This window comes from Tachypleus tridentatus, chromosome 3 (assembly GCF_004210375.1).
Source record: "Tachypleus tridentatus isolate NWPU-2018 chromosome 3, ASM421037v1, whole genome shotgun sequence".
In the NCBI taxonomy this organism is placed as follows: Eukaryota; Metazoa; Arthropoda; class Merostomata; order Xiphosura; family Limulidae; genus Tachypleus; species Tachypleus tridentatus.
In genome coordinates, this window is record NC_134827.1 from 52,609,348 (window position 1) to 52,636,406 (window position 27,059).

The 27,059-nt window shown below is 32.1% G+C and overlaps 2 protein-coding genes and 1 pseudogene across 7 annotated transcripts in view; 1 reads left to right on the forward strand and 2 right to left on the reverse strand.

Moving 5' to 3' along the window:
- Positions 1 to 27,059, reverse strand: part of LOC143246854 (uncharacterized) — a 66,530-nt pseudogene that overhangs the window by 9,075 nt on the left and 30,396 nt on the right. The window contains exon 9 of the transcript XR_013026204.1: positions 8,511 to 8,650. The product of XR_013026204.1 is annotated as an uncharacterized LOC143246854 (transcript). The remainder of the gene's footprint in view (positions 1 to 8,510; positions 8,651 to 27,059) is intronic.
- LOC143246853 (uncharacterized) lies at positions 8,522 to 23,599 on the forward strand. Its single transcript, XM_076494078.1, has 2 exons — positions 8,522 to 8,640; positions 21,584 to 23,599. The coding sequence occupies exon 2, from the start codon at positions 23,096 to 23,098 to the stop codon at positions 23,486 to 23,488; it is 393 nt and encodes a 130-aa protein (XP_076350193.1). The 5' UTR covers positions 8,522 to 8,640; positions 21,584 to 23,095; the 3' UTR covers positions 23,489 to 23,599.
- LOC143246849 (HAUS augmin-like complex subunit 1) lies at positions 16,010 to 26,640 on the reverse strand. 5 transcript variants are annotated; one of them, XM_076494065.1, is made up of 9 exons: positions 26,508 to 26,640; positions 25,865 to 25,965; positions 24,560 to 24,734; positions 24,268 to 24,400; positions 23,924 to 24,058; positions 21,215 to 21,338; positions 18,747 to 18,812; positions 18,386 to 18,457; positions 16,010 to 17,639 (listed from the first exon to the last, which is right to left on the reverse strand). In XM_076494065.1, the coding sequence occupies exons 2-9, from the start codon at positions 25,940 to 25,942 to the stop codon at positions 17,541 to 17,543; spliced, it is 882 nt and encodes a 293-aa protein (XP_076350180.1). In that variant the 5' UTR covers positions 25,943 to 25,965; positions 26,508 to 26,640; the 3' UTR covers positions 16,010 to 17,540. The 5 variants fall into 5 exon arrangements, with proteins under 5 accessions (XP_076350180.1, XP_076350182.1, XP_076350183.1 ...); XM_076494067.1 differs by having other exon boundaries at positions 26,486 to 26,588; XM_076494068.1 differs by lacking the exon at positions 26,508 to 26,640 and adding an exon at positions 26,198 to 26,245.

The following is a 27,059-nucleotide window of genomic DNA, read 5'->3' on the forward strand; positions in this document are numbered from 1 at the left end:
CTTTATATGGATACTTAAGTTAGACCCTGTACTACCAGTGATGTAATATGTTGGGAACCTAACTTTATATGGATACTTAAGTTAGACCCTGTACTACCAGTGATGTAAGATGTCGGAACCTAACTTTATATGGATACTTAAGTTAGACCCTGTACTACCAGTGATGCATAATGTTAAGAACCTAACTTTATATGGATACTTAAGTTAGACCCTGTACTACCAGTGATGTGACATGTTGGGAACCTAACTTTATATGGATACTTAAGTTAGACTCTGTACTACCAGTAATGTGACATGTTGGGAACCTGACTTTATATGGATACTTAAGTTAGACCCTGTACTACCAGTAATGTGACATGTTGGGAACCTAACTTTATATGGATACTTAAGTTAGACCCTGTACTACCAGTGATGTGACATGTTGGGAACCTGACTTTATATGGATACTTAAGTTCAACCCTGTACTACCAATAATGTGATATGTTTGGAACCTAACTTTATATGGATACTTAAGTTAGACCCTGTACTACCAGTGATATGATATGTTAAGAACCTAACTTCATATGGATACTTAAGTTAGACTCTGTACTACCAGTGATGTAATATGTTAAGAACCTAACTTCATATGGATACTTAAGTTAGACCCTGTACTACCAGTAATGTGACATGTTGGGAGCATAACTTCATATGGATACTTAAGTTTGACCCTGTACTACCAGTGATGTGACATGTTGGGAACCTGACTTTATATGGATACTTAAGTTCAACCCTGTACTACCAATAATGTGATATGTTTGGAACCTAACTTTATATGGATACTTAAGTTAGACCCTGTACTACCAGTGATATGATATGTTTGGAACCTAACTTCATATGGATACTTAAGTTAGACTCTGTACTACCAGTGATGTAATATGTTAAGAACCTAACTTCATATGGATACTTAAGTTAGACCCTGTACTACCAGTGATGAAATATGTTGGGAGCATAACTTTATATGGATACTTAAGTTTGACCCTGTACTACCAGTGATGTGACATGTTGGGAACCTGACTTTGTATGGATACTTAAGTTAGACCCTGTACTACCAGTAATGTGACATGTTGGGAACCTGACTTTATATGGATACTTAAGTTAGACCCTTTACTACCAGTAATATGACATGTTGGGAACCTAACTTTATATGGATACTTAAGTTAGACCCTGTACTACCAGTGATGTGACATGTTGGGAATCTAACTTTATATGGATACTTAAGTTAGACCCTGTACTACCAGTGATGTGACATGTTGGGAACCTATGGATACTTAAGTTAGACCCTGTACTACCAGTATGTGACATGTTGGGATGACTTTATATGGATACTTAAGTTAGACCCTGTACTACCAGTGATGTGATATGTTGGAGAACCTGACTTTATATGGATACTTAAGTTAGACCCTGTACTACCAGTGATGTGACATGTTGGGAACCTAACTTTATATGGATACTTAAGTTAGACCCTGTACTACCAGTGATGTGATATGTTGGAGAACCTGACTTTATATGGATACTTAAGTTAGACCCTGTACTACCAGTGATGTGACATGTTGGGAACCTAACCTTATATGGATACTTAAGTTAGACCCTATAGTACCAGTGATATGTTACATTGGGGACCTGACTTTATATGGACACGTAAGTAACTAAATGTTATTAACATACAAATAACAATAAAAGATGACATAGCTCTGTTACAAACAGTATTCACCTATAAATAAGGACAACAAGAGATAACGTGTTACCATACAATAACACGTTCACATCAAGTGCTTCTTACTTATTATCATCCCATCCATTATCACCTCTTCCCAGTTATCATCTTCTTCATCAAGTTTAGTGAATTTCTCCATTGATTTCTGTTTGTTGATGAATATCTAGAGAAAAAAATCTGTTTTCTATTAACTTCTTCAACATTAATATTCAAAACTTATTATGACAGAACAACTGTGTTAGAGACCAGTTGTGTGAAGAAAACAAGAAGTGAGTAACAAAAATGTGGTTGACTTATCTAACTACAATATCAGATAGTGTCATCTATCCTGGTAGTAACCAGGTTTTAAGATATCATCATTCCTACTGTCATCTCTTCTGGTGATAACCAGCAAACTTCTCAAGTGCTTGACTTATCTAACTACAGCATTAAAATCTGTTAGTGTCATCTACTCTGGTGATAACAAGTTTTTAATACCATCATTCTTGGTGTCACATATTCTGGTGATAAACAGTTTTTAATATCATTGTCAGCAGTGTCACATATTCTGGTGACAACCAGTTTTTAATACCATCATTCCTGGTGTCACATATTCTGGTGATAAACAGTTTTTAATATCATTGTCAGTCGTGTCACATATTCTGGTGACAACCAGTTTTTAATATCATTGTCAGTCGTGTCATATATTATGGTAATAACCAGTTTTTAATACCATCATTCCTAGTGTCATCTATTCTCGTGATAACCAGTTTTAATACCATCTTCATAGATTCTCAATGTTTCCTTGAATCAGAACAAGAAAGGTGTATGCTTTTGGTTGATGCAGAGATTTTATTTTTTACCTAAACTTATTGTAACACAGAGCATAGAGTTTCGTTCAGCTTTCTTTTGAAATGAACAGATACATTAATGACGAACAGCCTACAAAAACAAAACTGATAAACGAACAGTAAAGTAAAGCTTAGTTACATAATTTTAATGTGTATTTATAGACAAGCAAAAAAGTTAATTATCTCTCTGTACAAATCCATCACTGAAAATATAATATCAACAGGTTATAAATTAAACAATGAAACAAACAAGGCTCCATTACAGACAAATGGACTCTTCTAAAAGAGCAGATGACCTATGAAGCTAATTTCTAAAAGCAGTAGTGTAGGCTAGCTTTATAGGTGTTGTAAGGAAGTTTTTATTATAAGCGAGTTTAAATTTTTACTCTTGCTGAAATTAGGTTTGAAAAAACATCTTTCAAGGATGTGAAATGATTCCTTATTTTAAACTGTTTATATTATTTCTAACACTATTTAGGCCTCACTTGGATTATTATCTTCTTACTTGAGAAATAATCTATTTTAAGATAATTTAAAAGTTTCCTTTAAAGAGATGGATGACCCGCAACTCACTTATTTTCTGCCATAGTATTTATTAGTATTTAATTTATTTTAAGTTTACAAATAAACTATGACTCTATACGAGATTACCCAAGAGATTGATAGAATCAAAGCCTGTGATTTATTTGTACTGTACTTTATAGCAATTATAGGTCACGTTTAAATTAGTAAAAGACAACTGGCTATGCTGCAGGTACAACACTTTAATTGTTCAAAAACTAACAGGGTGGTTGGCTTTATACAGTATTAGTTTACATTAATTAGAATTAATTATTAAGTTCATGCGGTGTGGACATCCATGATTACGAGTTCACAAGCACAAAATTAAAAATACCTCTAATTAACTATTAAATGTTTATGTACAAGACGCCTACTTTCACTAGTTGAATTACACTTATTTAATTATCATCCTTGCTTAAATATAAATTTCGTTTCACTTACATTTAGTTATTACTAACGACGAAGTACTAATTAATGTTGTTTACGTTCAGCGCGCAATTATTCCAAAGCGCCCTCTGTCAATATGAAGCTTTAATGACAACAAATTCTAGTCGAATAATTTCATTCCCTATTTTATGCAAAGTTATGTCAGTAAGTAAATTTTGTCAGCAAGATTATTGGCAATATAAATCGTTGTATTTTGTAAAAAAATAAGGTTTAATTTCATACAGTATTACCTGCCAATGAAAATTTCTTTTACTTTGACGCATCTCAAAAAAAAAAAACTTTTCAAACACTGTGGTTGGTTTCTAAATGTAGACCTTTCTTGTTCAGGAGCAAACTTAGATCTTACCTTCCAAAAGTTCTGGGACTATAGGGTGTGTGCCGAGTCCACTGAGCCCCTGATTTTAGTATTTGTAAATACGTAAAATTATGGATTATAGGGTATTTATTTATTCATTTATATCAAGATTTCCTGATCCTACGTGTTTTTCTAACATCGTGACTTTGATTGATTTGTTAGTACTACCGTGAGCGGAATTATATACATTAAATGATAAAATTGTGCGTGTATAACATTATATCCGTCCAAAGAAAAATAATTTACATGAATGTTTAACACACCCACACAAAGATACATTTTTACACAAACATACACAAAATATCGTAAATTGTATAAATGAAACAAAGTTTTGTTACATACTGAAACCCTATTTTTGAAATATACAGAATTCACTTCATTACACCGTGAAAGTTGCAAAAAATTTCTCAGGAAAGAAACAATATCAACTTTACTTTTAGCATTCATACGATTTTTTCTTTGGAAGGAGAAAGAAGATATAAAACTTTTCTCTTTTTTTTAACAATTTCTTATTACTTTTGACCAGTTCGCTATTTAGCAGCGCCATGATGCGAGTAATGTGCACATCACCGTCTGACGTCACAAGTTTCCTGATCACTCACAAAGAAAACAAGAACTTGTTTTAAGATACGTTGGAACTTATAAAATAAGTGGTCGAGTGAATTGAATCTGTTACTACATGTGAAACAGGAAAATATAACCGGTCACTTAAAATAAGGCAAAGTGGAAACCTTACGAATATTTCGTGGGATATGTAAAAAGTTTACCCAGACTGTTTCAATAGCGAAAGCAAAAACATTTTTGTGTATCAACAGCTTTTATACAGGGTGGCCCATAAGTCCCTACCCATCCATATGTTATGATGTTATATTAAATTACGCATGTATTATAAATTTGTTTCTTTTCTTTCACAGAAATATGGCCGATGTAAGTCCATTTACACTTGAAGAGCGTATTGTGACAAGTACGTGGATACATGAGCGCAAGAATACTGGTGACAGAGCACAGATACACTGGATATATAAAACGTATGGACGGGTATGGACTTACGGGCCAACCTGTATTTTAGCTTTAATTAATTACACTGTGTAACAATTTTTTTACTTTTTCTTGTTCCTGGACAGAAAGTGTTATTTTCCAATTGCTTATGCCTAAAGTAAATGGAAAAGACCTACTTTTCGCTCCAAACTTTGCTTTTTGTAACCTAGAAGCGTATAACGAAAACATAATGGGAGACTATATTTGGGGGTTGATACGTGAAAGTAATTTACATTATAGTCGCAAATATCGAAAAACTACTCACTTCTAAACATTTTTCTATAACTTTGGTATAAATACATGTAAATCTTGATTCATATGTTGTATTATTCAGACCTTATGTAAATGTGCCTGTTTTTACATAGAAAATTGGTGAATTTCTAAATTTCATTATCCAGGTCACAAAAACAAAGTTTGAAGGGAATAATGGTCATTTTCTGTACGTTTACGGCATAAGTAATTAAGAAATAACACATACTGTCCAGGAACAAAATTTGTGTTACACAGTGTTATGATGTTCAATAAATGTGGATAATTTATACTGCTATCAATACTGTGGTATTCTTAATAAAACAAACAAAAGACAAGTATTTTAAATGTAAAACTAAATTACTTTTATTTAGATTCAACATCATATATTTGTTTTGTTACTTCACATTTGTTATTGCATACAAAAACGTTAATTATGTAGTTGCTAATGTGTAAATTAAAAAAATCAAGGATTTCCAATAGACATACACACCGAGGACAAATACAAAGTGTTACAATTTTAACCAATCCCAATACACAGTTAGGTTAGACAAACAGTGTATTGATTCTGTCTAGTCCTAGTACACTGTCAGGTTGTGCACATAGTTTAATGATTCTGTCTAGTCTTAGTACACTGTCAGGTTGTGCACATAGTTTAATGAATTTGTCTAGTACTATTACACTGTCAGGTTGTGCACATAGTTTAATGATTCTGTCTAGTCCTAGTACACTCTCAGGTTGTGCACATAGTTTAATGATTCTGTCTAGTCCTAGTACACTCTCAGGTTGTGCACATAGTTTAATGATTCTGTCTAGTCCTAGTACACTGTCAGGTTGTGCACATAGTTTAATGATTCTGTCTAATCCTAGTACACTGTCAGGTTGTGTACATAGTGTAATGACAGTTCCCAAAACAGATATACATTCGAAAATAATATCCTAAAATTATACAATCACAAGCTTACAAAGTTTTAAAACATCACCTTGAAAATACTGCTTTCCACTAAACTGTTTTGTGTTTTTGGTTGAGTTGTTGAAAATACTGTTACAGTTCATTTAGTTTCACTTTTCTTCAAGTTTCAACAACTGTATCATAGTGAGAGAAAATCTTCAACGACAAGGTTAATACTTAACAGTACCAAAAACATGTAGAAGAAAATGGTGTGAGTTTAAACTGAAACTAGCACACTGAAGGAGTGGATGTGTCTTTAGGAGAACAGAGACAAAATCAGAAGAAACTTTTACATACAGCACCTGATTCATCATAACCTGTTGATTAACATGAAATAAATCACAAACCTACGCAGAAGTATTAATACCATTAAAATAGGTAGTTAACTGGAAACAGCTTTTAGCTCTTCCAGACCACTTAATAAAATAATTGGAAGATAAAAACAAAATCTATCATTACCTAATATTTTACAATGATTCATTAATACAACACCCAAGCTATCACCTTGTAAATAAATCACAATGCAACATTCACATCTCTAATTACAACAGATGTTACAGGTATTACATAAGACATTCCTTGTAATATCACACCCAGTAAAACTGTAATAATTACCACACTTCTTATAAAACTGCATATCATTTAGATTTAACACAAGCTGCACCAATCACATACATAATTAAGATTTGTGTATTAACATACTGAAAAATATGTCGTCAAATATAAAACAACGTTTTATGCAAAACGTAAAACGGATATACAATAATAATCATGGTATGGTCATTGAAACTAAAATTTCATATTTAAACATCTGATGATGAATAAACATCTTGTGTACATTTGGCTTTCATTACAGTTAACACTAACTTTCACTTCCATACTTTATTGGAGATAAGTTTTATAAACTGTTAAATTACAATTGAGTGTCTCACAGATGTAGTGCTTATTGATAGAGGGGTAGATTACAGTATTTAATGATATATTTAAATACTATATTAATATCTTTAAATAACCAATGACATTAGTAGATCTTTGTAAAATAGACTTCTGTAAACATCTTACTCATATGAACATAAAAACAATGGTTTTATTTGTAGAATTAATTTAGTTAAATAACATCAGTTGATATTCTGTGTTGTTACAGTAAAAACATTACCTTAGTTCATGTGATTAAATCTGTGTAAACAGATCTTTAAATAACATCAGTTGATGCTATGTGTTGTTATAATAAAAATGTTACCTTAGTTGACTGGTGATTAAACCTGTGTAAACAGATCTTTAAATAACATCAGTTGATGCTATGTGTTGTTATAATAAAAATGTTACCTTAGTTGACTGGTGATTACACTTGTGAACACAGATCTTTAAATAACATAAGTTGACATACTCTGTGTTGTCACAGTAAAAATATAACCTTAATTCATAAGTGATTAAACCTATAAATACAGATCTTTAAATAACATCAGTTGACATTCTGTGTGTTTTTACAGTAAAAATGTCACACCAGTGAGAACTCATTGAACAGTTACACACAAAAACAGAATGTATAAAAAGAACTAAAGTGAACCACAAGGTTTTACATCTGGACAACTTTTAGTATTAGCAAGATGAAATGTTTTACTTGAAGGGAACCATTGTATGTGTTCAGTAAATACATTACAACAATACATTAATGTAGTGTTAAACCTACAGCCAGTACCCAGATAATAAAACAATCAACATCAAAGAAGTAAAATCTAAGTTATACCAGTAAAAACAACATTGACAGACAGTTGAGTGTAGAGTCTTTTCAAACTGTAGCACGCTACGATGTTACTGTCCAACACTGCTGTAGCTTGTCAAGCCATGGACAATCATATGATTTGTTTATAGTAAATATAAACAAGACAGTCAACTATCAGCTCTTGAATTCAAACACGTAAACTCTCTTTAAAAACACAAGCTTTCTGTCTATCTCTAAAAAATAATGTTTATTTTTATTATTTTTACTGTTCAGAAAATAACTAAGAGGTTCCATTTTCACTAATTCAATACTCTAGATACTGTTAAGTCAAGAGCGTAACCTGACAATGTAGCTATGGGAACCTTAACCATCATCTTAATAAAATGTAATATAAACTAAAAAAATAGTCCACATTTCAAAAATTCGAGTACAATTTCTGAATTTGTTATATATAAACAAAACCAAATACTGATAATAATCAAACCAAAGTCACTCAAGTGTTTTTAAAATCTGTTAGAATAAAAAAACACAAGTGTATATGTTACAGTGTATCCTCAAATGTTTTTAAACCTAGTAAAATAAAAACACATACATATGTACACATATGTTACAGCATATTCTCAAATGTCTGAATGTCATCAAGTGGGCTACCAGAAGTTGGAGACACATCACTGGAAGAAAGAGATATGGTGTCACACTCACAAGCTGAAAACTTTGTAAACTGGAACTGTCGTAAGTGGACCTGTCAGAAATAACAATTCTGTATTCTGGAAACAACTCTCCCAAAAAATAAGCTTTTTATAAAACAAACTAATAACCATTACTTTAAAAAAAAGATCTGTTGTAATAACACACATTTAAAAATTGTATGTTAGGTAGCAGCTATTACAACATACATGTTTAAAAATTGTATGTTAGGTAGCAGCTATTACAACATACATGTTTAAAAATTGTATGTTAGGTAGCAGCTATTACAACATACATGTTTAAAAATTGTATGTTAGGTAGCAGCTATTACAACATACATGTTTAAAGCTATTACAACATACATGTTATATGTTAGGTAGCAGCTATTACAACATACATGTTTAAAATATGTTACAACTATTACAACATACATGTTTAAAATTGTATGTTAGGTAGCAGCTATTACAACAGCAGCTATTACAACATACACGTTTAAAATATGTTAGGTAGCATTACAACATACACGTTTACAATTGTATGTTAGGTAGCAGCTATTACAACATACACGTTTAAAGGTAGCAGCTATTACAACATACATGTTATGTAAATTGTATGTTAGGTAGCAGCTATTACAACATACATGTAAAAAATTGTATGTTAGGTAGCAGCTATTACAACATACATGTTTAAAATTGTATGTTAGGTAGCAGCTATTACAACATACATGTTTAAAATTGTATGTTAGGTAGCAGCTATTACAACATACATGTTTAAAATTGTATGTTAGGTAGCAGCTATTACAACATACATGTTTAAAATTGTATGTTAGGTAGCAGCTATTACAACATACATGTTTAAAAGTTATATGATAAACAGCAGCTATTACAACATAGATGTTTAAAGGTTGTATGTTAGGTAGCAGATATTACACCTGACATGTTTAAAAGTTGTATGTCAGGCAGCAGATATTATAACATACACGTTTAAAAGTAGTATGTTAGATAGCAGCTATTACAACTACAACGATCAGAGCACAATGGGATAGGTTATGTGATAAGTCCAACCTCAACACCAGTAGTTTTGGAAGTTCCATATCAAGCTGAAAGGTCGGAGGTCTTCTGGAAGAACCACTTTGTACAGCAACTCTGGACAAGTACTACTCACTAATGAGAACCAAGGAAAAGCCCTTCTTGCTAGATTCATCAAAGTAGTCACAATGACCAGGATCACAGGACAGTGGTCAGAAATCACACTGAAGAGATGGTTGAGTGAGCCCATGCAGTGTTTCAACATGGAAAGTATAATAGATGCCATCAGGACCATCATAGAAGGAGCGCCTGGACCAGATGGCATCACTGTCAAGAATATTAAAGACCTGCCAAACAGGTGATCCAGAACTTAGCAAAGGCTTGTGAACAGAGCTGAAAGTCAGAAGTCATCCCAGAAGTCTCAACAGATGCTTTAATAAGTGCTGTGCTAAAGCCAGGAAAAGACCACAAAAGCTGCATGGGATATCATATCATTGTGGTACAGAACTTTATTGGAAAGATCCTTGAGAGAGCTGTTGCTCACTACATCACCGAACAGGTTGAGCACCTTCTTCCTGATGGTCTTGGAGGATACAGGCCTCAACGTGAAACTTGGATCAATGCAGCCAGCTTCACAGCAGAAACGTGGTCTGGTTCTGAATGGTATGAGAACACTTTAACAGTTGCCCTTGTTCTTGAAGATACCTACAATACAGTGCAACTTCCTCTCCTCACTGACAAAATGTTTCATTTGGAACTCTCAACTTTGGGTTACGTCAGCCCTCAGCCAGGGTCATGTCATCACGAAACATGGTGAATGGAGGTCAGACTGGTAAACCATAAGCATTGGCCTCACACAGGGTTCACAACTCTGTCACCTGTCCTTTTTAACATTTACACCCTTGATCTAGCAAGACTAGACAAACCTGGCATCAGAATCAAAGCTTTTGCTGATGACATCTTGGTTCACACCAGTGGGACATCTACAGAAATGATCACAAGTAGGATTCAGCCCAGGCTGGACCACATAAGAGACTGGTGTAAAGGTAATGGCATGCTAATTAATCCAGAGAAGGCCAAAGCACTCTTCCTTGCTCTCAGTAACAGTGCTGACACATCAGATATTCCCATTCTAACCATTGAAGGCACAGATATTAAACATGAGAACTCACTGTGCTGTCTGGACATTGTGTTTGACAGACAACGGAACTTCTCCAAACATGTGAATGAGCTCACTGTCAGGGCCACAAAAGGAATGAATGCCCTTTGTGCTGCAGCAGGCAGGCATGCTGAGGAATGTCACTTGAACATACTGTACAGAAGCCTTGTGCTTTCAGTGGTTGATCACGCACTGCCCCTGGCACAACTTAACAACAACCAACTCTGAAGGCTGGAAAGGCTGCAGAACACGTCTCAGGCTCGTCACAGGTTGCACCAAATCAACTCCAGTGCCAGTTCTCCATCATCTCACTGAACTCCCAAGAATCAAGGACAAGCAAACATCACAAAGAGCCATACTGTTTGCCAAGGCTTGGCAAAATCGAAGGCATGGACTTCAAATCCTTTCAAGAAGGTACTCTTTCACTGCTGAACCATCTGACCAGTAAAGACGTTTTCTACGCCACACAAGACTTGAAGTAGCACCTAGGTCTCATCTAAAGAGGAAGTCGTAGCTTAAAGTACCTGCACTGGCTTGCAAGAATATATGTAATTCATATTCCCTTTTCAACCAACCTCCATGGCTTTGGTCTGCAGAAGAGGAATGCCCGTGCCAACCTGCAGTGATTGTCAAGTTCAACAGATATTGTAGAGAGTGGCCTCAAGGTGCAGTAGAAGAGGCATGCCAGAAGATGTTCCAGGAACTCTGCTAGAAGGAAAATCTCGTTTACATCAGAGATCATGAGAGCAGGTTGGAGATTTGCTGTGTTTATGGGTGGCACACCCTTAACTGAGAAGTATGGAGCATGCACCCTTTACACAAGTAGCACCAGGATGGAACTTTAGGCTGTCAACCATGGCTTGTCTTGGATGGCTTGTCCAAGAATCCCCTGATGTCACCACAGTTGTGTTTGCTACCAACTCCATGGCAATGTTGCAGAGAATCAAAAACGACTGGCTACCTGATGGGTTGAAAGAGACTGCACCTTATCTCCATGATAAATCTCCCACCATTGTGTATGTCCCAGGCTATGCTGGTGTCAAGTACAATAAGAAGGCTGACCAACTTGAAGCAGCAGCAGAGCCAACAGACCAGTTGCCACTCTTTCCTCAAGATATAACACTCTTGTGCCAGCAAGTAGCATGCCAAAGTATCAGAGAGTCTATCATGCACTCAGAAAAAAAAAAAAAGGAGATAGAATTCTCAGCATCAGGACCCCTTCTGGCATCTCTCGTTTAATCTCTCAGCAACATGTTTAATTAATGCATATTAACTATAGTAAATCATTATTTATTTCATGTTAAATAAACATTTTTAAAACAATAGTTGTTATCTATAACAAGCTGTAATACACAATTTGTTAAATCTTCAGTTAAAATAGTGAAGACATATTCAGTTACAGATAGTTAAAATGTATGACCTGAATGTACATATTGACTTCTGCACTTTGACTTATATATGGAAAATTGCCTCCTTTCTTCAAGTGTGCTTTCTTGGCACTTGGATAGAGTTTAAAGAGTCCCTCACATACAGACTGACTCAGAGCACTTTCATCAAACACCTGAGACATTCAAAAACAATGTGTAAAACAGTCATCAGAAATTCATATGGGACTATTTCAACTTACTGAAATAACTAAATAATTTCAAAGATAAAAACAAAGTATTTGTAAGACAACTGTAATTAGAAAACCATACTTATACAAGAGACTCAAGAAAAAGTCTGGAAGCAAAAACTTTTGAAGAATTGAACAAACAAAAATACAATAATAACTTACTCATTTTATATAGCAAACTTACAATTATATATAATAATCATAAAACTTCTTACAGCATGGAAGTAGAGAGATAATAGCCTTCATTTCATTCCCTTACTCTTTATAAGTAAGGCAATAGTGGTAACATTTCATTTCCTTACTCTTTATAAGTAAGGCATAGTGGTAACATTTCATTCCCTGACTCTTTATAAGTAAGGCACCAGTGGTAACATTTCATTCCCTTACTCTTTATAAGTAAGGCACCAGTGGTAACATTTCATTTCCTTACTCTTTATAAGTAAGGCACCAGTGGTAACATTTCATTCCCTTACTCTTTATAAGTAAGGCAAGTGCCAGTGGTAACATTTCATTCCCTTACTCTTTATAAGTAAGGCACCAGTGGTAACATTTCATTCCTTACTTTTATAAGTAAGGCACCAGTGGTAACATTTCATTCCCTTACTCTTTATAAGTAAGGCACCAGTGGTAACATTTCATTCCCTTACTCTTTATAAGTAAGGCACCAGTGGTAACATTTCATTCCCTTACTCTTTATAAGTAAGGCACCAGTGGTAACATTTCATTCCCTTACTCTTTATAAGTAAGGCACCAGTGGTAACATTTCATTCCCTTACTCTTTATAAGTAAGGCAACAGTGGTAACATTTCATTCCCTTACTCTTTATAAGTAAGGCACCAGTGGTACCATTTCATTCCCTTACTCTTTATAACTGAGGCACCAGTGGTACCATTTCATTCCCTTACTCTTTATAACTGAGGCACCAGTGGTAACATTTCACATCCTGGGAGGATAATAATTCACAACACTATAGTGTTGATTCACTTCTGTTAATTTAATAGACATGTGCTTCTTTCATAGTAATGGTTGTGTTTGTTCAAAGTAATGGTTATAGTCCTTTACTGGGTTTATTCAGATTTATGATTGTAGTCTTTCATTAGTTTTATTCAAAGTGCTGTTTGTAGTCCTTCATTGTTTGTGTTCAAAATTTTGGTTGTAGTCCTTCAGTGAGTTTGTTCAAAGTGGTACTTGTAGTCCTTCTCTGGGTTTGTTCAAAGTGGTGGTTGTAGTCCTTCTCTGGGTTTGTTTAAATTGGTGGTTATAGTCCTTTACTGGGTTTGTTTAAAATGGTGGTTGTAGTCCTTCACTGGGTTTGTTTAAAGTGGTAGTTGTAGTCCTTCTCTGGGTTTGTTCAAAGTGGCAGTTGTAGTCCTTCTCTGGGTTTGTTTAAATTGGTGGTTTTAGTCCTTCACTGGGTTTGTTTAAAGTGGTAGTTGCAGTCCTTCTCTGGGTTTGTTCAAAGTGGTGGTTGTAGTCCTTCTCTGGGTTTGTTTAAATTGGTGGTTGTGTTCCTTCTCTGGGTTTGTTTAAAGTGGTGGTTGTGTTCCTTCTCTGGGTTTGTTCAAAGTGGTGGTTGCAGTCCTTCACTGGTTTTGTTCAAAGTAGTGGTTGCAATCGTTCACTAGTTTGTTCAAAGCAGTGGTTGCAGTCCTTTACTGAGTTTATTCAAAGTAGTGGTTACAGTCCTTTAATGGGTTTGTTTATAGTTATAGTTCTAATTCTTCACTTGGTTTATTCAAAGTAGTGGTTGTTGTAATTACTATAATAGCATTTAAATACGGTTGTTTTGAGTTGTGGTTATAACAATTTACTATCATTGTCAAAAGTTATTATAAAAATAAACTTGGTTTGTTCTAACTGTATACTGTAATGTTCAACTAAGTTTTATTCAGTAGTTATAATGTTCAATTAACTTTGTTTTCAGTTATAGTAAGAATACATCACTGGGTTTGTATGTGTAGTGTCTGCATTACTAATTTAATTATTTCTCTTTTATTATAGACTATTTTACTCTATTAATTTGACAGATATATTCTGGGCTCACTTGAGTCTCCTGAGCTGGCAAAAACTTATGTTATTGTGTTAGAATTAAAAATATCATTTAACAATGACAATTAACAGATGAAACAATGTTTATATTTTAGAATAATACATTTATTTAGCTTACAATGTTGACTTTTAATTTCATACAAGGTATAAACAGTTTTACTCATATAATGTTGTTTGTTACATCAGTTCTAAGAGGTCAGATGGTTCTTCAAAAATAAAATCTACAACTTTATCTTAGTTATTACCGAACAACCTAAAATCAGATTATCACACACTAACTTTTTGTCTTTCTGACTACTTATTACAATTTCAAGTACCTTCAACTGTTATATTTAAATCAAAATGATTTAAAATATTATGTGTGCATAACTAGACAATAAATACTCGCCCTATTTTCGATATTTGTAATTTAATACGTAATACTGTTTGTATATATATTTTTGTATCTATTATTAAAATAATACCTAGGCTAATTTTGTTCCTAATATTAGTAACAATAAAACTGTCATTCAACAAAATAAACAAGTAAGATTTTATTTCAAATATTACCTATAACTTTCTTCTAAATTCACATAAAAATATTGCGAAAACTGGGGTTGAAAGCATTGTCTATGAAGTTGAAACTTGTAGTTTAGCAGCCTATTTTTCCGTATTGAGCATTCGGGCATAAAAATCGCAATTTCACTTCAATTTCTAACAATTTTTTTAAAATCAACATTTAACCAATCGCATGTATCAGAACCACAGTAAAATCGTGATTTTATAGCGGAAAAGCTTAATATGAAATATATGCCGCTAAATTACAATTTTACCAGTTTGTTGTTTATGAGGAACCGGAATAACAGTTATGCTGGTTATTTTGTTTACGTACGTCAACGATACTAAGAACTGCCGGTATTAGGCCTAATCTTACCCGGAATTCGCATTGAATAACTTCGTTATCATTGATGAGTCTGATTGTACAGGTGTACTCCCTGTTCGCATTCTTCTTACTTCCGATTCTAAACATGTCCCCACTGTTAGTTATTCCAGCGGATAAAACAGAAACGTTACGGTACCGAAACAACACTCCGAAGCGTATAATCTCTTGTACTACACAATTAGATTTTTATTAACATTATGTATAATTAACAGCAAGAAACGACCACAAATTTTTCAGCGCCACCATACAACAAACAAAATCGTCAAAATAATAAAATATGTGAAAACTAACAACGTATCACGCTACGTGTAATACGACTGACTGGTAATACCGTTTGTTGTTCAAATGTAAACATTTTAAACGATTGCGATTTATCATCGGTAAAACTATATACGACATCGGTGAATTCCAATTGACTCGATAAACCCAAATATATATAAATTATCAATGTTTAGTATGATATTTTTGACTAATTTATGAATTTTTCTCAGTTTTTTTAAGATCTTATTGTTTTTTACATGTTACAAGTTATTTATTCCAAACTTTGTATTTTTCAAAAAAATATTTTAAGTTATAGACAGATAATTCAGTTATTTTGGAATGTTTGTACTGAATGAAGAATACATGCATGTACAAATAAACAGGCATATCACAACTTTATTTTGAATAATATTTGGAAATACTGGAACACTTTCAAAACTTATTATTCTACTATCTGAATATTCAAGGTACTTTTAAAGTTTGCTTAATTTCTTATCAACTTTATGTAGACAAATTATGTATTACCACAAAAAAGTAATGTTTTTTTCTGAAACAAACTCTGTTCAATTATGATAAACACCCACAAAACATCAAAATAACTTCAACAAATACTTACAAAAACATTTCTCATGATACAAGTGAGGCTAGGTAAGCCAGCCTGAGCTACAACTGCTCCACCAAACGTATTCACAAAACGTGACTTAGGAAATCCTCATAATACCAGGAACAACCAAGCTACAACCACACACATTCAGGCCTTCTGTTCTTCAAAAAATACTAATAATTATATAAAACTCAAAGTACAGCTAGTGTATTCATCTTCACACATTCATGCCTTCTGCTCCTCTGAAAGTAATAAGTGACCAATGGTTATTTTTAAATGTAGTCATGGTTTTCTAAAGGCAGAAAAGTGTAGTAACTTCAAGTATTACTCACATTTACTGTACAATCACTGCATGTAATTAGTCATATTATGGAAAAATAGTAATTTATACAATACAGATCTTGTAATTAAACAACCATCTTTATTTTGAAAAATTATAAACACCTTAACACTCCTATGAAAAGTGGGGCCTAATAGGCCCCAGAGCAACTTGAAAGGTTATTAATATTAGGCTAATAAATTTGTATTTAAATGAAATTGCCATTTCATTTGATTTCATTTCATTAAATATCATTTAAATACAAAATTATTAGCCTAATATTAGTAACCTTTCAAGTTGCTCTGGAGCCTATTAGGCCCCACTTTTCGTAGGAGTGTTAATAAAGGACAGTAAAGCATGTATTTAAAAATATTTTAAATAAAGTTCAATATTCAGTAAAATGAACCAGAAAGTAAAAATGTAAAGAAACATATATACTGGCATTTAAGTTCATAATAATGGGCATATCCTGTTGGAATCAGCTTTGTGTAAATTAGGGTATAACTGTGACAAACACCATTAGTTCCATAACCTTACAGTTCTTTACTAAATGTTGTACACAATTTGAGAACCAGCTGTTCCCACTTTTGAAGTAATAAGAAAGGAAGGCAGCTAGTCAACTTAACAAAATATCTAATAACTGCATTCAAAATGTTTACAGTCAAGTGAAAGAGAACTGTATCAAAATTTAAAAATATAATTTTATTGAACTATTTAAAGGTATCCAGTGATGCAAATGTTTATAGTATCAACTGAACATCAAAATGCTCATGTAGAAAACTCTGGATTGGTTAAAATAATATGCACAACAAATAATTTATTTCACACTCTACACATAGTGGAGAAAAAAAAACAAGAAACAAATATTAAATTCACTGAAACAGTTACTTTTCTTGACAAGTTATCCTGAAGGTTCATGAGAAACAGCTAAACATTACATGAAAGCATGATTAATTACACAGTTTGCCTGACATTAAATACAGATAAATTACACATAATATTTTTCTACATTCTGAAAGATCTTCTTTTCTAAGTCGTTAAGTACCATCTTCGCTTCTTCTATCTTGATTTTCACAAGATCACGATCCTTCATAGAAAGAAATGATTAATTAGAAAATATATAAGCTGTGGAGATAAATTATTATGCAAGACATCAAAATAATGGAGTATTATTATTACTTTCATTTGCTTACAAAATATGTATATTTCATATAGTAATGACTAGTTATCATAATATGGATCCTGGAATAAATAATATTATAAAACTACAGGGTGTTCGGAAAGTCACTGTGCAGTTTTGTAATCATATTTTATTCAGTCTATTTCAAGCCAGCAACTGATAGCAGTGTTTAGAAACAAAATAAGAAGGATCCAGGCCTGTATTGATGCCAATGGGGGTCACTTTCAACATTGTTTATTGTCATTCATATTTACCTCCTGTATTCTATATTGAAACATGTCTGTTAATAAATATATAAGTGCACAGCGACTTTCCGAACACCCTGTGTAATTACTTACAAGAGATTTATAAATTTGGATTCTAATTTTTAGATCAGCAAGTTCAAGTTAGTTGATGTACAGTGTGTTTATAAAGTCACTGTATTCTATCTGAGGTCTTAAAGATTGGCTACAAAAAAATAAAACGAATTATGCAGAACCACTACAAGTCTGAGATGGTATCATTGTTCAACGTTTGTTTTACATGAGGTGACAGTCCAAGTACATGAACTGGCTACTCAGTACACAAATATATTAAAAAACAAACTACATAATAACTACGTTTTTAACATTACTGCTTACAGTTAGTAATTCTAGTTTATTATCCATACTTACAGATGGCAAAGATAGATAACTCTCCAGTTTATAATTCAATTCTTTCATTTTTTTCTTAAACTGCTTTATTTCCTGTAAAAATAGAACATAAAACAAAGCTAAATTTGCACTTGATATAATGTACATCTTGACCACACAGAACCAACTTCAACTCTCTCTTCACCATCAAACAGAACATATAAATTATTTCTGTTTGATTCATGAAAAGTAAACATATTTATTACTATATTAAAACATGTAAATCATTCATTTAATCAATAACTGGAATTGAGGCAATTTCTGACAGAATAAATATAGTAAAATAATCATCTGATGTCAACCTTGAAACCACAGTTTTTATTACTTTTACATAATTACTCACCTCTGATGTCTTAACCAGTTCTTGGTGGTTCAGGTTTCTCTCCCAACCTCTCTGATGTAAACAGTCCTGGCCAAAATTACAACATCAATTCATTAGAACACCACACTCTCAAACATTTCATTTTATAAAGTACTTTTATTTATCAGATGGCAAAAAAACTAAACATTTTCTTCTTATACAAATATTCAACATATTTTTCCAAACAACAACATTCTTTTGCCATTTGAAATGTGTCACACTTTCAATTTGAATGAAAAATTACTTGTTACTCACTGAACATTTATCATGAAGAAACCTGAACAGTCTGTCCTCATATATTAATAGATTTGTTTTACAGTTCGTTTCCAGACAGTTTTTGGTTAAACCACTGTTTTTGTTAACAACTTATTCTGAAGCAAAATATTTTTCTAAAAACTAATACATAATTAATTAACAAAAAAATGGAAAATACACAACAGATATAAAACATAACTACTGTACAACATATATAAAACATAACTACAGTACAACATATATAAAACATAACTACAGTACAACATATATAAAACATAACTACAGTACAACATATATAAAACATAACTACAGTACAACATATATAAAACATAACTACAGTACAACATATATAAAACATAACTACAGTACAACATATATAAAACATAACTACAGTACAACTATATAAAACATAACTGTACAACATACAACATATATATAAACATAACTACTGTACAACATATATAAAATATAACTATAAACTACATAACTACTGTATAACTACTGTACATATAAAATATAACTACTGTACAAATATAAAAACTAACTACTGTACAACATATATAAAATATAACTACTGTACAACATATATAAAATATAACTATATACAACATATAATAAACTGTACAATATAAATAACATAACTACAGTACAACATATATAAAACATAACTACTGTACAACATATATAAAACATAACTACAGTACAACATATATAAAACATAACTACTGTACAACTACTATATATATAAAACATAACTACTAGTACAACATATATAAAAACATAACTACAGTACAACATATATAAAACATAACTACAGTACAACATAAGTCTTATAAAAAACTATAACTACAAAGTTCACAACATATATAAAAACATAACTACAGTACAACATATATAAACATAACTACAGGTATAACTACAGTACAACATATATAAAATATAACTACAGTACAATACATATAAATAACACCACATATTTATATACAGCAGTCTTGAAACTTTTGGAGAAAAGAAAGTTCACATGTGTAAGAGAACAGAACCAACAGATTATACACAGTGATATAACACCACAAACAGGTTATACACAGTGATATAACACCACAAACAGATTATACACAGTGATATAACACCACAAACAGATTATACACAGTGATATAACACCACAAACAGATTATACACAGTGATATAACACCACAAACAGGTTACACACAGTGATATAACACCACAAACAGGTTACACACAGTGATATAACACCACAAACAGATTATACACAGTGATGTAACAACACAAAGAGGTAACACACAGTGATATAACAACACAAACAGATCAGACACAATGATATAACAATATCAACAATGTAAACACAAAATGATATAACAATATCAACAATGTAAACACAAAATGATATAACAATATCAACAATGTAAACACAAAATGATATAACAATATCAACACACAGTGATATAACACAAACAACAACAGACTTCACACAGATATAACACAAACAACAACAGACTTCACACAGTGATATAACACAAACAACAACAGACTTCACACAGTGATATAACACAAACAACAACAGACTTCACACAGTGATATAACACAAACAACAACAGACTTCACACAGTGATATAACACAAACAAGACTTCATACAGTGATATAAAAAAACTCCACAAGATCTGTTCACAGTAACCTCCAATGTTATTGTATATCTTGTACACATTTCTAGTCAAGGGTTAACTTCAGTACTGATATACATTCTCTTCTGGGACATAGATTCCCACACAGTGGTGTTTCCCAGCTAATCCATAGTGTCTATCAGGTGAGGTAGACATTAACATCACCTGTGATGCTTACAATGAAATTATTCTCTCAGCTAACTTCCATTCAGAAGAGCATGAACAATGTACTCCACTGACACCAGTAAAAGTCTTGTGAACAGTTGCCATGTCTTGTTCATACAATATACAGGTGTTTTCTGATGATACTCAAAACTGTATGTCAGTTGTAGTGGTTACGTCTTCATAGCTAGACCTGCAAACAGCTGCCCAAATCTTTTCCTTCAACATACAGCATCTTTTCTAATCATATTAAAAACTGTATGTCCATTGTAGTGGTTCTATGTTAATATCTTTCAGTTTCCTCTCTAATTAAATTGAATAAAACCACAAATTTATCAACTAATAATTTTTACCCTAAATTGATTAATTTGTTGTTTGTATTCTTTAACTTTGTTCCTCAAAAATTCTGTTTGCTCTGCTTTCTTGGACAGATGAGGCTTCTGCTGGTCATCCCACTTGTTGACCATGACCAGGTCACTGAAAGAGGTTAAGATTATGTAATATCGACTTCTGTCCATGGCAATAACTGAAGAGTGGACAATGATAAAAACTTAACAGTATATAATCAATTAGACAAACAAGATTTGTCATGTTAAATCTAAATCTTTTAAATGAACAGTATTTCTTAACATTTTACTAGTTACTGCAGCCAATGTTTGTTGTATTTGTTATTAATAATTTATTTATGTCATTAACAGGTTTGTTTGTCTTTTTGTTTACAGGACTGGCACATTCTCTTACGTTTATTTTCCAATATTTAAATCACGTCTAAGTACGCTGGTTGGATTGTGAATCCAAAATGTTCATTAAAGAGTTACAAAACTTCTTTGGATTGTTGAGTTAGATGCATATTAACCAAAGCTACATAAGGTTCTGAAATTGGATGTGCATTAACCTTTTCCATACGGATGACGTTCCTTTAAATACACTTGCATGTCACATTCAATACTTCACTGAAGCACCCTCACTATCAATGTATGTGAATAAAATCATTATAATGTATGTTATGATTCAAAGTTTTATTTTATATAAGTTTAAGTCCTTTATTGACAAAGAAACCTTCAAAAAACTACTTAAAAGTTCAGATCTATTGTCACATGACCCATGACCAATGATAATTCTTTCCTTTGGTTGTCTATATCTTCAAGAATACAATGATAATTTGTAGATGTACATTTAGACTATGAAATGCTTTTCTAACCTTCCGACTTGTACATTTCAAAGATTTCTGGATGAATGTAGTTAAAACAAGCAATTACTCTTTCGATCCCTAACAGATGCAATGCCCTCCATCAACAGATTAGTTTGAGCTTCATACCCTACACGTTACATACACGTGTGTATAGTCATTACAAAGAGCTCATTTTACACTGCAGTCAAACAACGATTATTTGGAAATTTATACATAGTTTCACCATTGACTGAGGTATTGTTGGCTGCTTGTTTGACTATTGTACTTACAGTTGTTTCTTACCTAAATATGTTACAGTTAGAGATACAGTTTAATTATGTATTATTTATATTTTAAAATGCATAATTAAAAGGTTTAAACATTTTTTATATATAGACTATTCTTTGTGTTGGTTGTCAAGGCTTAAGATAAAAAGTGTTATATACAAATTTTGCCAAAGGTTCACAGAGACTGAAACATGCCAAGACGGCACTGTTGACTTGTGTCAAAATGAAGAACAATAAACAGTAAAGGACATTAAAGGAAAATTAACAATTAACTACATATGAGGAAAAGACCTGAAATTATGACCAAACTAATATATTCGGTGATATTCTACATATTGTACGTCAATAAAAATAGCTAGTGAATGATGTGGTAAAAAACAAGGAAAACATAAACACTTCCACTTAAAAACGTCTGACATTCATTTAGAAGGTTCTAGAAATTATGAAAACTATAAGATAAAAACTGTTTTTATAATGAACCTTGCACTCAAATTGTTAATAGTTTGAGTGTAATTATCAACTATGGATAAATATTTATTAAAAAGACAATTAATATAATGTCATTCCCTGTGTACAAAATACTATAATGAAATATTTTGAGATTTTTCGAGAAACACTCAGGGATACATTGTTTTTGGAATAAATGTCTTTCCCCTGTCAAGGTGTATGTGAAATGCATTAGCCCGTACAGAAAAGGTTAAAGAAATTAGGAACGATAATGGATTCTTGATCTATAATGTTAATGAGGGTAAAAAATTTATTGGCTCCCTAGTCCAATGTGCATTAATAAGGTTAAGGAATGTTCTGATCCTGGATGTATGATAGTGAAGGATAAGGAATGTTCTGGTCCAGGATGTATGTCAGTGAAGTATAAGGAATGTTCTGGTCCAGGATTTCTATCAGTGAAGGATAAGGAATGTTCTGGTTCAAGACTTATATCAATGAAGGATAAGGAATGTTCTGGTCCAGGATTTATATCAGTGAAGGATAAGGAATGTTATGGTCCAGGATGTATGTCAGTGAAGAATAAGGAATGTTCTGGTCCAGAATGTATGTCAGTGAAGGATAAGGAATATTCTGGTCCAAAATTTATGTCAGTGAAGGATAAGGAATGTTCTAGTCCAGAATGTATGTTAGTGAAGGTTAAGGAATGTTCTGGTCCAGGATGAATGTCAGTGAAGGTTAAGGAATGTTCTGGTCCAGGATGTATGTCAGTGAAGGTTAAGGAATGTTCTGGTCCAGGATGTATGTCAGTGAAGGTTAAGGAATGTTCTGGTCCAGGATATATGTCAGGGAAGGTTAAGGAATGTTCTTGTTCAGGATGTATGGAGGAGTATTCTTGTCCAGGATGTATTCTTGTCCAGGATGTATGTTAGTGAAAATTAAGAAAGAATTTTTATCTTTCATCTAGATTTAGCTTAAAAAAGATTTAGAAATATAAACATGCTTTAGAAATACTGGATTCTTGGTGATATGTGATATAAACATGGAAAAGAAATACTGGATTATTTGTGATATGTGATATAAACTGGTATAGAAATACTAGATTCTTGGTGATATGTGATAAAATAACATGTTAAATAAACAAATAAACTGGTTTCAACTTTTTTAACAGCTGAGTTTTTTCCCATGCTTTCTTGGACATGATTTCTTGAATCTTGGACTTTCTTTCTTCACCATTGCAGTCCTCTGTGGTCTTTGATAACTCTTTCTGTGCTACTGCCAATCCATACAGCAGGCTGAGAACAAATAACCAAGTTTTGTACAGCTGTCACTTTTTAAATAAATTTTAGAAGTACACTTTGTTTTGCTGTTAACAGTACATTGACAAAACCCAAAAAGTAACTGGATTTATAATGTAAAAATTCAGATTTCAACCTATTTAGTTTGCTCAACTTTAGGTCATAAAGTCAACTTAACTTGTACATAAAACTATACACAAACTTACCACATAAGAGATGGAGTTCTGGCGTCTAGTGCAACTCCAGTTTCAGCTAAAGCTTGGATGCATAACTGTGTACTTTGGGGAAGGTTTTCACGCGATATTCCACACTGGTGGAGTATGCCACTCACATGTTCTCCTGAAAATCATAAAGCTGTTCTAATTTAAAACCTTCCCCAACAAGTTACCAAAAACACTAACCTTATAAAACTAGACAGTGAAATATCTGGATAAAAATAACTTTCAAAAAACACTCAAACTACTGAAACAAATAAGTATAAATCTTCCATAAACTTACTTTCTCCGACATACTCAGTTTTAAAGTGTTTCATATTTTCAAGCAGGAGTCTCATGTTTTTGTCTCTCTCACGACAAGTGTTCATTAGTGTTTCGAGGTAGCTAATAGTGGTCTCTGAAAGTTCATACAGTGGAACTTGATCTCCATTAAAAACTTCCTTCAGCCACGTATTCACCTATTTTAAAGATACAGGAATAAAAGTTTGTCTAATAAATACTACATTAAGATTTTTAAGTTTGATTCTACAATGAGCCACAACTTCAAAAACCCTAGTGATAATTCAAAATGGTTCAAATTTATTGGTGGTCTTTAAGAAACAAAAACTGAACATGTGAAACAACACAATTTTATTAACCTTATAAATTAAATACTCAAGTGTTAATTTTAGAATTAATTAACATTAAAAGTTCAGGAAGTTTACTTTGAACCATCTATGAAGATAAATTGTGCAACAGTTTGCTACAAAGTAAATTTATTACAACTTTCATTATTTAAACACAAAACATTATTTTATTTTAATTGTTTAGATATATTTTCTGACACAATAAGTGAACTTTCACAAAGATTTTTTACACAACTGTCACACAAAATAATAATGATAAAATATTTTATTGTCATAAGTAGGAATGTATGATGTTTTAATTTTCTTTTAATTGGGGGGAACATTAAAGTATTTAATTCTTTACAGCAGCAAAAATTTGTAATTTACTTCAAAAATTCCTTTTTTAAAATATATGAGAAAGAATATTTCATAGTTTTATATTGTAATAATGAAGACAGTTGACCAAACATACAAACTCATTAAAATAACTTATCAAACTACTGAAATCTAGCCATCTATCCAATTCTGAAACTACAGGTCACAATATGTCATTTGACAACTTCTCACCACAAAACCTTCAGACCTTGAACTCTACATTACAGAAACTCTACTCACAGCTAGCTTGCCTCATCCTTAAGAATTCAAAGATATTTAGACCTAAAAGTGTTCTAAAAAACATTTTCACATGTAACTCAACCACTGTGCAATATGTATATAAACATTGTTTAATCTGTCCATTTACCACTTGTGTTAATAACTAAATAAACTAATGATCAAGTCATTATAATTGTAGAAATAATCACTGTAACACATACATGAATTCGTACATTAAAAGGTTGGAGTAATTTTTTTGGTGTTGCTTAATTATCTAAGTAGCAGATTAAGTTTAAAAAAGTCAAAGCTACCACCTCTGAACATTAAATACATAAAGTTTCCTTTTGATTAAAAGTTCATTATGCTGAAAAATGTTTAATTATTGCTACCTGAGTTAATGTACCAGATATGTGAAAACTTTCAGGAATTTCACCTGCAGTCCCCCCAGGCTTAGGGTAATATTCCATTTCCGTTTTTCTATATATGCTACCTACAAATATTTTAAAAAATAAAAAAGTGCACATAACAGTAAGTTCAAATCTGAATTAAACTCAATTTTCATTCAAATTTCAATACACTTATACAGTCAGAATGAAACAATCATTATATTGAATGATTAACAAAATTTACAAGTCAACACCTAATAACTCAACAGTCAACTTTTATATTTTCAATATCGTATCTTATTCCTAAGAATAGTTATTTTGTAGTATTTCACAAACCTGTCAATTTTATGCTTCGTTATGTCAACTTTCACTGGTGTTACTAATAGTACACTGCCATCTATGTTTAAGCATTAATTAATAAATCACGTGTATAATTTTAAAATGAAACAGCAAATTAATGAACAAGTTAATACAAAATGACACTTTCAAACATATTTTATACACTTTACTATTAACCAATCGTTCATAAAGAATCTTAGGCGTTAAGTTAGGCTCTTTCGTTCAGTAATTATTAATTCTATTGAAAATAAAAATTAATCCTATTTTAATTAATTGTAAACATACTTTCAGCAACCTTAGTACTCACATCTAATCAAATTGACGTAAGCCTACTAATTTTGTGTTATTCATCTACCCGCCAAAACGCGAACTGATATTTATCACTAGGGCTTTAATCCCTTTCTTCTTCACCGAAATTAAAAACAATTTCGAAAAATAAAAATTATTGTGAAATTAACTGTGGTATTATTGCTTTAAAAAATCAAACTGAAAATGCAATTTTATTTAAATTAAATATTACTTTTCTTTACAAAACATATCGCATATGCATAAAACATTTCTTCCAAATATATTTTAATTATTTAAATGTAAAATGATACACACGATCAGGATATAGTATTGATCAATAAACTGCTACTTTAATCCCTAATTATAGCGTAAAGTAAGACTATGGTTACACTTGTGTTAAGCTTTTGAATGAATAATTACAACTAAGGTTGACTACTTCGATGTAATGATTAAATTGACCAGAATTTCAGAATATAAGTTTGGGTAGGAGAAAATATTTTTATTTTCTATATAACTTTATGGTATTACCGTAAATGACATCAATGAATATCACAAGATCGAATACCCATTT